This window comes from Podarcis erhardii (genome assembly GCF_964252035.2).
Source record: "Podarcis erhardii genome assembly, chromosome: 14".
Classification (NCBI taxonomy): Eukaryota; Metazoa; Chordata; class Lepidosauria; order Squamata; family Lacertidae; genus Podarcis; species Podarcis erhardii.
The window spans coordinates 16883064-16895081 of record NC_138503.1 but is presented as its reverse complement, the minus strand read 5'-3'; the positions used below and the strand labels follow the sequence as shown (position 1 = coordinate 16895081).

The 12018-nt window shown below is 50.1% G+C and overlaps 1 protein-coding gene across 2 annotated transcripts; it reads right to left on the bottom strand.

Annotated features, from left to right (window-relative positions):
* Positions 1-5649: 5649 nt before the first annotated feature.
* On the bottom strand, positions 5650-10985 carry MEX3B (mex-3 RNA binding family member B). Of its 2 annotated transcripts, none has more exons than XM_081838993.1 (2): positions 10368-10985; positions 5650-9193 (listed from the first exon to the last, which is right to left on the bottom strand). In XM_081838993.1, exons 1-2 carry the CDS (start codon positions 10621-10623, stop codon positions 7590-7592), a joined length of 1860 nt encoding a protein of 619 aa, XP_081695119.1. In that variant the 5' UTR covers positions 10624-10985; the 3' UTR covers positions 5650-7589. The 2 variants fall into 2 exon arrangements, with proteins under 2 accessions (XP_081695119.1, XP_081695118.1); XM_081838992.1 differs by lacking the exon at positions 10368-10985 and adding an exon at positions 9322-10354.
* Positions 10986-12018: the final 1033 nt, after the last annotated feature.

Below are 12018 nucleotides of genomic sequence, written 5' to 3'. Positions count from 1 at the left end.
TATATGTTCAATAACTTACTAAGTGTATTGATCATGTATAATATTATTAATATACATATATATGCTATGTGTGGATATATACTTATTTGGTTATTGCATCCAAACAAATTCAGTTGTGTAATTTAAAGTGGACCTTGGAGCTCTTGCACAAAAAGCCACTTCTCCACTCCACCGTTCAAAATCTGACATTCTGCAACAAAGAAAGCAATGGGAAAATACACCAGAAAGTGTGGGATAACATTTGCATGATGCAAAATTATCTAACCCCCCTGCAATCAAATCAGAATGGATGCTCAATAGAAAGCGGGTATTGTCTAACCGGCCCACAAATTTTGCACAAAACAAATTGGGATAAATTATCCAGTCCACAGCTTGTCTGGAAATGGCCCAAGACTTAATATGCAACATACATTTAAAGCATATTTAAAGCAAATGGCTTCCCCTAGAGCAGGCATGGCCAAACGTGTCCCTCCAGCTGTTTTGGGACTACAATTCCCATCATCCCTGACCACTTGTCCTGTTAGCTAGGGATGATGGGAGTTGTAGTCCCAAAACATCTGAAGGGCCAAGTTTGGCCAAGCCTGCCCTGGAGGATCCTGGGAACTGTAGTTTAACCTGACAAAGCCCCAGCACCCTTAGCAAACTATAGTTCCCTGGATTATTTGGGAGAGGTTATGTGTTCTAAATGGTACATGTGCAGTGAGATGCCTAACTGATTCACATATACATACTTACCTCTTTGAAGCAAAAGGAAGCATGCTTCTTTTCTTCAGGAAAAATGTTTTTATGCACGTGCAAATTCAAACCCAATAGATTAAATTGACCAAAAACCCATGCAATGAAATTGATTCAAAGGTCTTTAATGGGGTTATAGTGCTATTTTTGGGACGCGGGTGGCGCTGTGGGTAAAACCTCAGTGCCTAGGGCTTGCCGATCGCATGGTCGGCGGTTCGAATCCCCGCGGCGGGATGAGCTCCCATCTTTCGGTCCCAGCTCCTCCCACCTAGCAGTTCGAAAGCACCCCTAAGTGCAAGTAGATAAATAGGTACCGCTTTATAGCGGGAAGGTAAACGGTGTTTCCCTGTGCTGTGCTGGTGCTGGCTTGCCAGAGCAGCTTCGTCACGTTGGCCACGTGACCTGGAAGTGTCTCCGCACAGCGCTGGCCCCCGGCCTCTTAAGTGAGATGGGCGCACAACCCTAGAGTCAGACACAACTGGCCCGTACGGACAGGGGTACCTTTACCTTACCTAGTGCTATTTTATTCTACTTTTTGCACAATGTCCAGTGTATACTCCCTCCTGAACTACAAATATACACTAGCGGCAATGATCTCACCAGACGTTTGATCAAATACGCGTTTCTCACATCAAAATAACAAGAGCTGAGGGAAGCAAATGCTTGCTGAAAGCAGGAAGAAATCCCACTGGCCTAGACGGAAAAATAGAGAACCCAAAGCAAACCCAAGCAATTGGGCTGCTCTTGTGAGGGACAGTCCTGCGGGGGCACAGCTCTTGAGTAATCTGCCATAGCCAAAGAGATACTTGCTTGGCTTCCAAAACCCACCAGAACCATCAAGAGAGCCATCAGAACTATTAAAAGCCCAGCATCTATCCCAAGGCCAGCCCCAAACCATTCTCCAAAGACTCACCTACCTAATAAGCACATTGCAACCTACCACTCAGATTAAACCACACAAGCCAAAAGTGGCTTCAGTGCACGGCAAGGAACAAGTTGTTGTTAATGGCACATGTTGTTTCAAGGCCTGGGTGTGCACTCCTGCATCATACACCCTCCATTATTATTATTATTATTATTATTATTATTATTATTATTATTACTGTTTCATTCAATTCCACCAATAATCTGATTCAGTATCAGGCAGCAATGCATACATGCACACGTGTCTATGCACCCAGCTGAATGAGGTCACACCTGTGCACATCCACATGGTTTATGAGGGTCGTGGTTGCAGTAGTTGGGCTTAAGACTGCTTCTCAGTGTCAGAGCGGGACGATCCCAGGCAAAACGCAGCGTGTCTTCTCTGAGGACTCCTGCTACAGAGGAGCCGGGGTGCTCTAGAACTGCCACCCTTTAAGAGCGAGACCCCTGCGCCCACAACACGCTGCGTAACAAAATTATTTTGCCTTGACAAGCAGAAAGTCACAGGCACCAGAATGTTGACATTCTGCTGCAAGAAAGAAAAACACACCATCGTGAGGTTAAATAAAAGCATAAGCAATGCTGCGATGTTGGTTTTCTGGGATATTTTCAAGCAACACCTTTTTTTCCTTTGCAAATTGAGGACAGCTAATGGTGGAAGGAAATTGCATGACTGAATCCTTCCCCAAAGGGAAGTTTCCCTGCACACAGAAATCTAGTACCTCAGGGAGGAGGATGGACTAGAAACCCTCCTCTCCCTAACATCACTTTTTAATCAGAGTTGGGTTATTTAAAAATGCAGGGGCGGGGGACATTCAATTATGTGAAACTGCCCCTCCTTGCTGCAATCTAAAATAGTATAGTATACAGTGGTACCTCGGGTTACATACGCTTCAGATTACATACACTTCAGGTTACAGACTCTGCGAACCCAGAAATAGTACCTTGGGTTAAGAACTTTGCTTCAGGATGAGAACAGAAATTGCGCCGCTGCGGTGCAGCAGCAGTGGGAGGCCCCATTAGCTAAAGTGGTGCTTCAGGTTAAGAACAGTTTCAGGTTAAGAACGAACCTCCAGAATGAATTAAGTACGTAACCAGAGGTACCACTGTAGTACAGTCATACCTCGGGTTACAGACACTTCCAGTTCTACATTTTCGGGTTGCGCACCGCACCAAACCCAGAAATACCGGAACAGGTTATTTCCGGGTTTCGGCGCTCACACATGCACAGAAGTACTAAATCGCACTTTGTGCATGCACAGAAGCGTCAAATCGTGACCCATGCGTGCGCAGACACGGCACTGCGGGTTGCGAACTTGCCTCCCGCATGGATCACGTTCGCAACCCAAGTGTCCACTGTATAGCCTATGAATAGAACTATAGTACAGTCTAGGAATAGCTTTGCCACCTCATCTGCTATCGCAACTAGGCCTACAAGCCAAAAGGAATCTGAATGATCTACCCCCAAATGTTCTCCAATATAGGCTACTTGAAAATTGCTGAGGGTCTGAGTGGACCACTTAATTATCTTTCTGCCTGATGTAGCAGTTGTAATGAGCTGTGCCATGTAATAAAATAGAAACAGCCTGCTGGAACATAACAATGGCCCATCTAGTGTCATGTAGAGGTTAGTCTGGGAGACAAGGGTTCAAACCCCCAATCAACCATGAAGTTCACTGGGTGACCTTGATCCAATCGCTGCCTCTCAGCCTGACTTACCTCACAGGGTTGTTTGTCTACTTATTCATTTATAAAATACTGCTGTATCATAAATACATCATAGCAGTTTACAATAGAAAAGCATAAAAAGTTAAAAGCAAGCCAAAAGCAAAAGAATTAAAAAATAACATCAGAACCCCACAGTAGGGGGATGTACTCTGAAATGCCCACATATGCATTTAAAAGTTGGCACAGAAGGCGCCTGGTTACATTTTATTAAATTGTCAAAAATTTCACATGTACACTCCAATACATAATAATTTTTTCTTTTGTTTTGCAGACTTCCCACCCTGTTTTCCATTGTGTTTTTTAATTTATCCCCTCCTTGCTGCACCCTATCGTCTCAGTCTTATAAGGTAACAATCCTGTAATCTCCTGATTCCTTCCGCCACTCATAGTTCAAATCCTGCTCACAGACCTGATCTACTCTGATAGCTTGCAGATAAATCCAGTTATAAATCTATGAATGGGGAGGTTTTGGCCCTCAAAGCATTGTCAGACTCCCCAAGTCCCATCAGCTCCAGCTGACATGGTCAGACAACAGAAGATGTAGCTCAACAACTTCTGAAGAGTCACAAACTCTTGCCCATCTGTGTTTCAGATAAAGGTTCTTCTCCAGCTATGTGGCCCAACCTGGTGGCCTTCAGGGGATGCTGGACTGCAGCTCCCATCAGCTTTGGCCAGCATAACCAATAGTCAGGGAGTTGCAAGTCCAGAGATGTGAAGAGCACTCAGTCAGGAAGGCTGCCATACATACAGTACTTCACTTATAGCTCCAAAGCAGGCATAGGCAAACTCCGGCCCTCCAGATGTTTGGAACTACAATTCCCATCATCCCTAGCTAACAGGACCAGTGGTCAGGGATGATGGGAATTGTAGTCCCAAACATCTGGAGGGCCGGAGTTTGCCTATGCCTGCCCCAAAGGCTTGCATCACTGGGGCTGTCAATGCTGACCGCCTGTTCAAAGGAGATATGGAACTTCTGCCAGCTCCCTCTTCTACTGCTAAATAGGCAATTGGCCGGATCAGGGATAACAAAGCTAACCTTAAAAGATCAGGCTGCACTTCTGGTTTTCTGATCCAGCTGTGCTGACCATGAGTAACACACCAGCACATGCAAGTGTGATACCTGGATTGCAACAAGAGTACACATTGAGGAGTTTTTTTATGATACAGGTACATTTCATATGGGACGCGGGTGGCACTGTGGGTTAAGCCACAGAGCCTAGAACTTGCCGATCAGAAGGTCGGCAGTTCGAATCCCCATGACGGGGTGAGCTCCCGTTGCTCAGTCCCTGCTCCTGCCAACCTAGCAGTTCAAAAGCACATCAAAGTGCAAGTAGATAAATAGGTACCACTCCGGCGGGAAGGTAAACGGTGTTTCCGTGTGCTGCTTTGGTTCGCCAGAAGCGGCTTAAGTCAAGATGGCCACATGACCCGGAAGCTGTACGCCGGCTCCCTCGGCCAATAAAGCGAGATGAGCGCCACAACCCCAGAGTCAGCCACGACGGTACCTAATGGTCAGGGGTCCCTTTACCTTTCATATGGTACACACAACAGGTCTTTGAGATCAAAGCAGCCTTAACTGCAGCAAACTCAAGATGCAAACTTCAAAAAAAAAACTTTATCAAAACATAGGAAAGGGGGAACAGGAATCCTAGCTACTCTGGGACATTCCCCCCAAAGCCAGAAACTCATTTCATTAGGTCCCAAAAGCTACTCTTAGAATGAATGTGACCTACCATCCCCTGTTGTGACCCTCCAGGCAAAAACTCAGCCCACCAGTCATACATTGTGCTCTGCCACGGGCTTGGCAACCCCTCCGTTTTCAGCCTGATGGGTCAAATGATGTCACAAGCGGCGTCAGGCCTGCAGTCTGCACACACAGAAAGAATGGAAGTTAATATGGGAAGCAACTGGGGCCACGTCACACAACAGGATACACTTAATTTACAAGGTTAGGATACACTTATTTGCAAGGTTGCAAATGCAAGTTTGTTGCATTCTTAGGACCACACTCAAAGCTTCTTCTGAAACACTTCATTTTAAAAAAAGAAAACCAAAGGGGACTTGTCTGAGAGTGAGGATTCACTAGGGCTCCTTGCCAAACTTAGACTTGGTGGCAAACTCAGGTTTTCCCCCAGGCAATGTGCAGAACATCCCTGATAAAGACTTTCCGAAGCAGTAACCTCAGATCAAAGAGACATTGCCTTCTCCCCACCATAAAAGAACGCAATAAAACAACCACCAAAATCTAACCACAACACCAGATGCTTTTCTGTAATATTTTATTTATATAGAAATACTTAAAAAAACATGAAGTAGCACCATTACTTAAGTTTTACCTTTATTATGTAGAACTTTAAATGTCAGAAAAATAAAACTCTTGATACAATTTCAAATCTTGTCTCAGCAAATATAATATTAGTATCTGACCATGAGGTTAAAGGCCCTTTATCATAAAATAAAATATACTTTGTTTTTAAACTTTGCTCAGTAAAGTACATTTAAGATCAAGTAACATCACCTACATATACATAAACAAGTGGTAAACAAATGTATTAAAATAGAAATACTAAACTATAGTGGTGCAACAGAATTTTTTTGTAATTTCCACTGAATTCTATTTATACAAATGTTAGAAAGCATCAACAGTTCCTTTTGACTTATGCTTAAACGCTTCCATTTTTTTGTAATAATATAGAATAAAATATGCTTTATATCACTGAATAGAAAATATGCTGGGTGAAGCAGATTTAAAAGATTTCTTTTTTTCTGAACCTATAAAAAATCTCCATCCCAACAGAATACTGTTCAAAGTATTACACATTTTATGGTTTTGCAATTCCATTCACAATTGTGTGATAGTAAAATAATACAGTGTTCTTTGCCATAAGGCCATACCAAAAAATAAAAAAGATTTAACCCAGCTACAAAAAAGTTCACTGAACTTAAATTAAAATACTTGTAAACATCTTTGCAATATGAAATATAATTTTTCAAGTCAAAAAAGAATAAAATACTTCAATCTGTATTAATGCAATTTATCTTTAAAACCTTTAAACGTTTTAATATATATAAGAGATATGTTACAGTTTCCTTTTTTTCTTCTTTTTTTCTTTGATAAAGCTGCAGTATCATAAGTTCATTATTATTATTATCATTATTATTATTATTAAAAATTCACAGGAAAAAATCTTGCCCTTTCGAGAACATTCAAGAAAAGTTATCCATCCATAGATTTATTTCTCAATAAGCAATCTACCAACTACCAGCACATTATACTAACTGTTCACACGCCATCATAATCCATATGCATTTCCTATTTTAATTTGGGGAGGAGGGAGAAAAAGAGAAGAGAGAAAAGAGAGAGAGAGAGAGAGAGAGAGAGAGAGAGAGAGAGAGAGAGATCATTTGATTTGGAAGCTTGGCCTTAAGAGAAAGTGTAAAAACTAGTCTATTACTAGAATGTCGTTCCTTAATATTTATAGCATGCACCAGCTGTCACAAACATCCCCCTTAAACCCATTCCTAAGCTACAGCACACTCAAGAATGCAAGGAAACAAAAACAGAAGTTATTTTTTCAAAAACCAAGATGGTCACCATCCTGCAAAAAGTCAGGTTCCCCCACCCCACCCCGTCCCCCCCGCTCTGTTATTATTTATATTATTTTTGGGATGTGCGGATACTGCAGCTTTAAAAGCTCGACACAGATATTATATATATTTATATGCATGTATATAGGCAAGTAGAAGACCTTTTGAAGAAGAGGAGGTTGCTTGTCTGTGTGTGGGGGGGGGAGAGAAAGAGGGAGCATAGGAGCCAACTCCGAGAGGTCGAGGTCCCTTTGCCCCCCCCAATAAAGTATTTGAGGGAGCTGGGCCACCCAAAAGTTTATGGGGTGCATCACAGTAGCCAACTCTGAGGGGTCTTTGCCCTCATAAAATAATTGATGGGGACGGGCCCCCTAAAATTGGTGGGCATTGCCCTTCAAATGGGGTGCATGCACCGCATCATGTGATCGATGACGTGGGGTGGGGCTTGCCTGGGGCCCCCAATATTTCATTCAAGTTGGCACCCCATGCCTTGTGATCCATTATGCAGGGTGCAGCTGGCCTGGCACACGTCTACACCCATTTTTTAATTCAAGTTGGCACCCATGAGAGGGAGGGAAGGAGGGAGGGAGGGAGGGGTCGCGGGTTGGGGACCCTTAGGAAAAGATCCGGATGGCCTGAGTGACGGCGCTGTGGCACACGGGGCACTGGGGCTCCGTCTTCTCGCAGATGCGGTTGGCACACTCCATGCAGAAGAGGTTGTGGCCGCAGGGCACCAGCGCCGCGATCACCTCGCTCTCGAAGCACACGGAGCAGTCGCGGCTGCCTTTCCTCCGCAGCCCCGACGACGAGCACGACGAGCTGGAAGAGGAGCTGGACGACGAGGACGACGACGCCGACGAATCCGACGGCAGGCCCGGCAAGTGGCAGCCCAGCCCGTTGGCGTACAGAGGGTAGGAGCAAGGCGACGACGACGACGACGGGGCGGACGGCGAGGAAGCGGCGGCAGCGGCCGCGGCGGCGGCAGCAGCGGCAGCCACGGCGGCGGCGATGAGGCGGCCGCCCGGGTCGCTGCGCACCCGCCTCGCCAGCGGGTGCTGCTCCAGCGCCACGCCTCCCGCCCCGACGTGCAGAGGCGGGGAGAGGCGCGTGGGGAGAGGAGGAGGCGGGGGCGGGGGCGGCCCGGCGCCCCGCCTCGGCCCTCCGCTGCTCACCAGCAAGGCCAGGTTGGCGTTGGACGGAGGCGCGCCGCCGCCGCCACCGGCGGGAAACGCGACGGCTCCGGGCGACGAGGGCCCGCGCTCGAACTGGGACCAGAGCAGAGGCGCGCCCGGCGGAGGCGCCGGCGCCAAGTCGAAGCCGGGCGGGGAATCGAAGGGCGGCAGCTCGGAGGCGCAGCAGTCGGGCGACGAGAGCACCTCGCCGCCGCCGCCGCCGCCGCCGCCATAGACGCCGTAGCCGTTGTTGTTGTTGTTGCCGTTGTGGTGCGGGAAGCTGAGCGACGGGCTGGGCGGGCTGTAGTCGGCCAAGCGGGCGCTGCTGCCGCCGCTTCCTCCGACGCCGTTGCCGAAGTACGAGTCGGTGGAAGCGCTGCCCAGCGAGCTGGAGCTGTCGTTGCGGTAGCTGCAGAAGGGCTTGCGGCCCGGCGTCGGGGTGATGCTGGAAGAGGAGGGCGGCGGCGGGGGAGGCGGAGGAGGAGGGGGCGGCGGCGGAGGGGGCGGCGTGGGCTTGCTCCAGAGGCTCCCGGCGCCGCCGGCGGCCAGCTCGAAGCCCACGTCGGTGCCGTTGGCGTGGAAGTCGTTGTCGTCGGTGAGCTCGATGATGCCGCCCGTGCGCATGGCGATGTGCGCCTCGATCTCCTCCCGCGCGCGGTCCACGTTCTCCGGCATGCCGGTCACCTCGAAGACGGGCTCTTTGTCGCGGCTGGGCGTCACGATGTAGGTGTGCGTTTGCTGCTGGATGCGCTTGATGGTGGCCCCCTTGGGCCCCACCACCAGGCCCACCACCCGGTAAGGGACCCGCACTTGGATGGTGGTTTGGCCCGGCAGGTTGGGCGGGCTGGGCACCGTGCCGTTGAGCACGGTGTTTTTGTTCCGGGAGGCGCGGATCATGGAGAAGTGTTCTGCCGCCGAAATGATCTCCCTCCGGGCCATGGCCACATCTTCCTTCCTGCCCGTGACAACGAAGAGCGGCTCCTCCCCGCGGACCGGGGTCTTGATGTAGGTGTTGGTTTTGGCCCGCAACGCTTTGATTTTACAACCTGAGATAAGGCAGGGGGAGGGGGAGGGAGAGGGGAGGGGAGGGAGGAAAAAGAGGAAGGAAACACGGTTATATCTACTCCAGCTTTTCGGGGTGCAGCAGCTGGACGAGGGGGGCCACCAAGCCAACCTGCCTCTTGGTCCAACATTTCATCCACGTCGAGTTCCATTTGCAAGTCATCACAACCATGCCAGCTTTTTGACACAGGAACACACCCATCTCCGCACCTCGAACCAACCAATATTCCCATTGGCCAAAACAAACAAACAAACAATAAAGCCCCAAAACGTTATTTGCCCAGGATCTCGGTGATAATAAGTTGCAGGGGGGTGGGGCGGCAGAGAGACAACAATACCAAAACACCTCCCCACACCCAACGCAACCACGCTATGAGACGCGAAGTGAGCGGCCACATTGCATCCATCGCAAGCGGGCAACCCAAATATGCAACGCCCCCTTTTTATATATATAATAAAATTAATAAATCCACACTCGTGTTCCGCACATTCCAGGGGAGGGGAAGGGGACCTGGGGAAGGGGGCTGGGGGGAGGGAGGGTGGAAGAAAGCCCGACGGGGATGACATACACAGACACACCGAGAAATACAAAAAGGTACCAGCAGCAGCAGCCCACTTGAAGACACCCGCTTCGTAATGCAGATGCTTTGAACCTACCCCCCCCCCCATTGTTCACCTCCTTGCCGTTGCCTGTAAGGAACCACCCATCGATGCCTAACTATTGACAAATAAAGGCGCGCGCACTGACCAGCATCCGCTTGCATTTTTGCGCACACAGAATCAAATCAGAAGGGGTTGGGGGGGGCATAAAAGGGGGAGGGTTTGTGCTGCGAGATGAGGCGCAAACATCTGGATGCGAAAGGCGTCCTCCACTCTGCTTCACTTTCTTTGTCTAGAGTGGAAGTGGCGGCGGGGGAGGGAGGGAGGGAGAGAGAGAAGGGTGTCGAGAAGAGGCGGCCAGGTTAGCCATCATCACAAGCCTGCAATTTGGACTCGAGGGGGCGAGCCGTGTTGGCATCTCGGAGGCAAAAGGCATCCACAGAAACACAGGGAGGAGACAGCAGCTAGAGAGAAGCAGCAAAAAACCTCCCCTCGATTCCCACCACACATCTCACACGCACGCACACACACACAAAGACGATCGAGCCAAGCCCCCACCTTGCCTGCCCACGATCTCGGCGACATGCTCCGAGCTGGGCACCGGGACGCATTCGGTCATGTTCACGCTCTTCTTGCGCGGCTCGTTGTCGTAAAGGGAGCCCGTCTCGTCGTTGTCCAAGCCCAGCAGGGAGAGCTGATCCAAAGCGATCTGAAGGGCTCTTTGGTCATCCAGGGTCTCCCCGCCTCCTCCTCCTCCACCGCCGCCTCCTCCGCTCCCATTCCTCTCCATGTCGGCAAACAAGGAGCTGGGCATAGTCCCGGGTGGATGTGGGGGGATCGCGCCCTCCGCTTCCTTTCCCTCCTGCGCTCTCGGATCAGGAGTGGGGGGCGGGGGTGGGGAGGGAGGGAAGCAGGGAAGGGAAGCAGCACCAACACACACACACACACACACACACACACACCAGGAGAAGGGGGGAGGTGGAAAGCAGACACAAAGGAAACAGCCAAGGCAGATGGCCAGCAAACGGCAGACGAGGAAGCGGTTGGAGAAGCCCGGCAAGCAGATCCTGGATGCTGGCTCAGAACAAAACAAAACGGGCAAAAATGCTCAGATTGTAATTTCCTTGCGCGCCGCTTTAAAAAAAGAGAAGAAGCCCCCCCCCCGTGCAATCCGGTTTATAAGATGCTTTCCAAGAAAATGAGGGAAAAAATACCCCACCAAGACTCCCCCCCAAGCTTTTCCCTTTTTCTTCTTCTTCTTCCTCCTCCTCCTCCGCCGGGGGGGGCGCACGGGGGGGCGCGTGCAGAGAATAGAGAGAAGCGCTCCGGTGCTTTTGGCTCCCCCCCTTGAGTTCCTTTGCTGGCCGCGATGGCAGGCGTTTCTTTAAGGAGCCCCTCCCAGCTTCCACTCACTCAGCGATTTCTCTCTCCCTCTCCTCCTCTCCCCCTTTCTCTCTCTCTCTCGCTCGCTCGCTTTCTCCTCCTCCTCTTTTCTGTCTGAGCCTCTGCTGCAGCCAGACAGCGCTGGGGAAAGGGGAGCGGGGGAGGGGAGGAGAAATCAGAGCGCCGCAGCGTAAGCGGCCGGGAAAAGCGAGCGAGCCGAGGGGAGCCGCCGACAGCGCCGCTGGAGGAGCCGATTGGCCGGGCCCGGCGGAGGGGGGCGGGCCGGCTGGGCTGCTTGGCCCCGCCCCTCTAAGGCAAGGCTCCTTTTCTTTGTTGTCTAATGCAGAACAATAAAGGAGGGGGGTGGGAAGAGAGAGAGAGAAGATCCAGAAAGAAAGAAGGAAAGAAAGAAAAAGCAACGCTGTCGATCTGTCTATGTCTACATAGAAAATCTTCCGCGCATTCATCAAGTCAGCGCGGACCCAACATGACATTTAATGGCTCTTGCGGCATTGCAAACGGAGCGCTTGCAAATCCGTTTCCCATCCGGAAAAGGAGGTTCCTTTCTCCTCGTTCCCCAAGGGATCTCTCTCTATCCATTCGGGGTGCGGTGATTTTTACGCAAGGAGGATAAATTGCTGGCCCCGGGTTATGGGGGGAGGGAGGGAGGGACGTTTGCGCCGGCCCAAGGAGCCACGCGCGGCGCTTCCTGCGAGCAGCACCGGCAGCAGAGGGGAAGGCAGGAGGGGTGTGGCTTGGGCTGACAGTGTCCCTTTAAAAAGGAAAAAAAGAGGGGACCTAACCTTCCGATGGAAAGAAAAGAGAA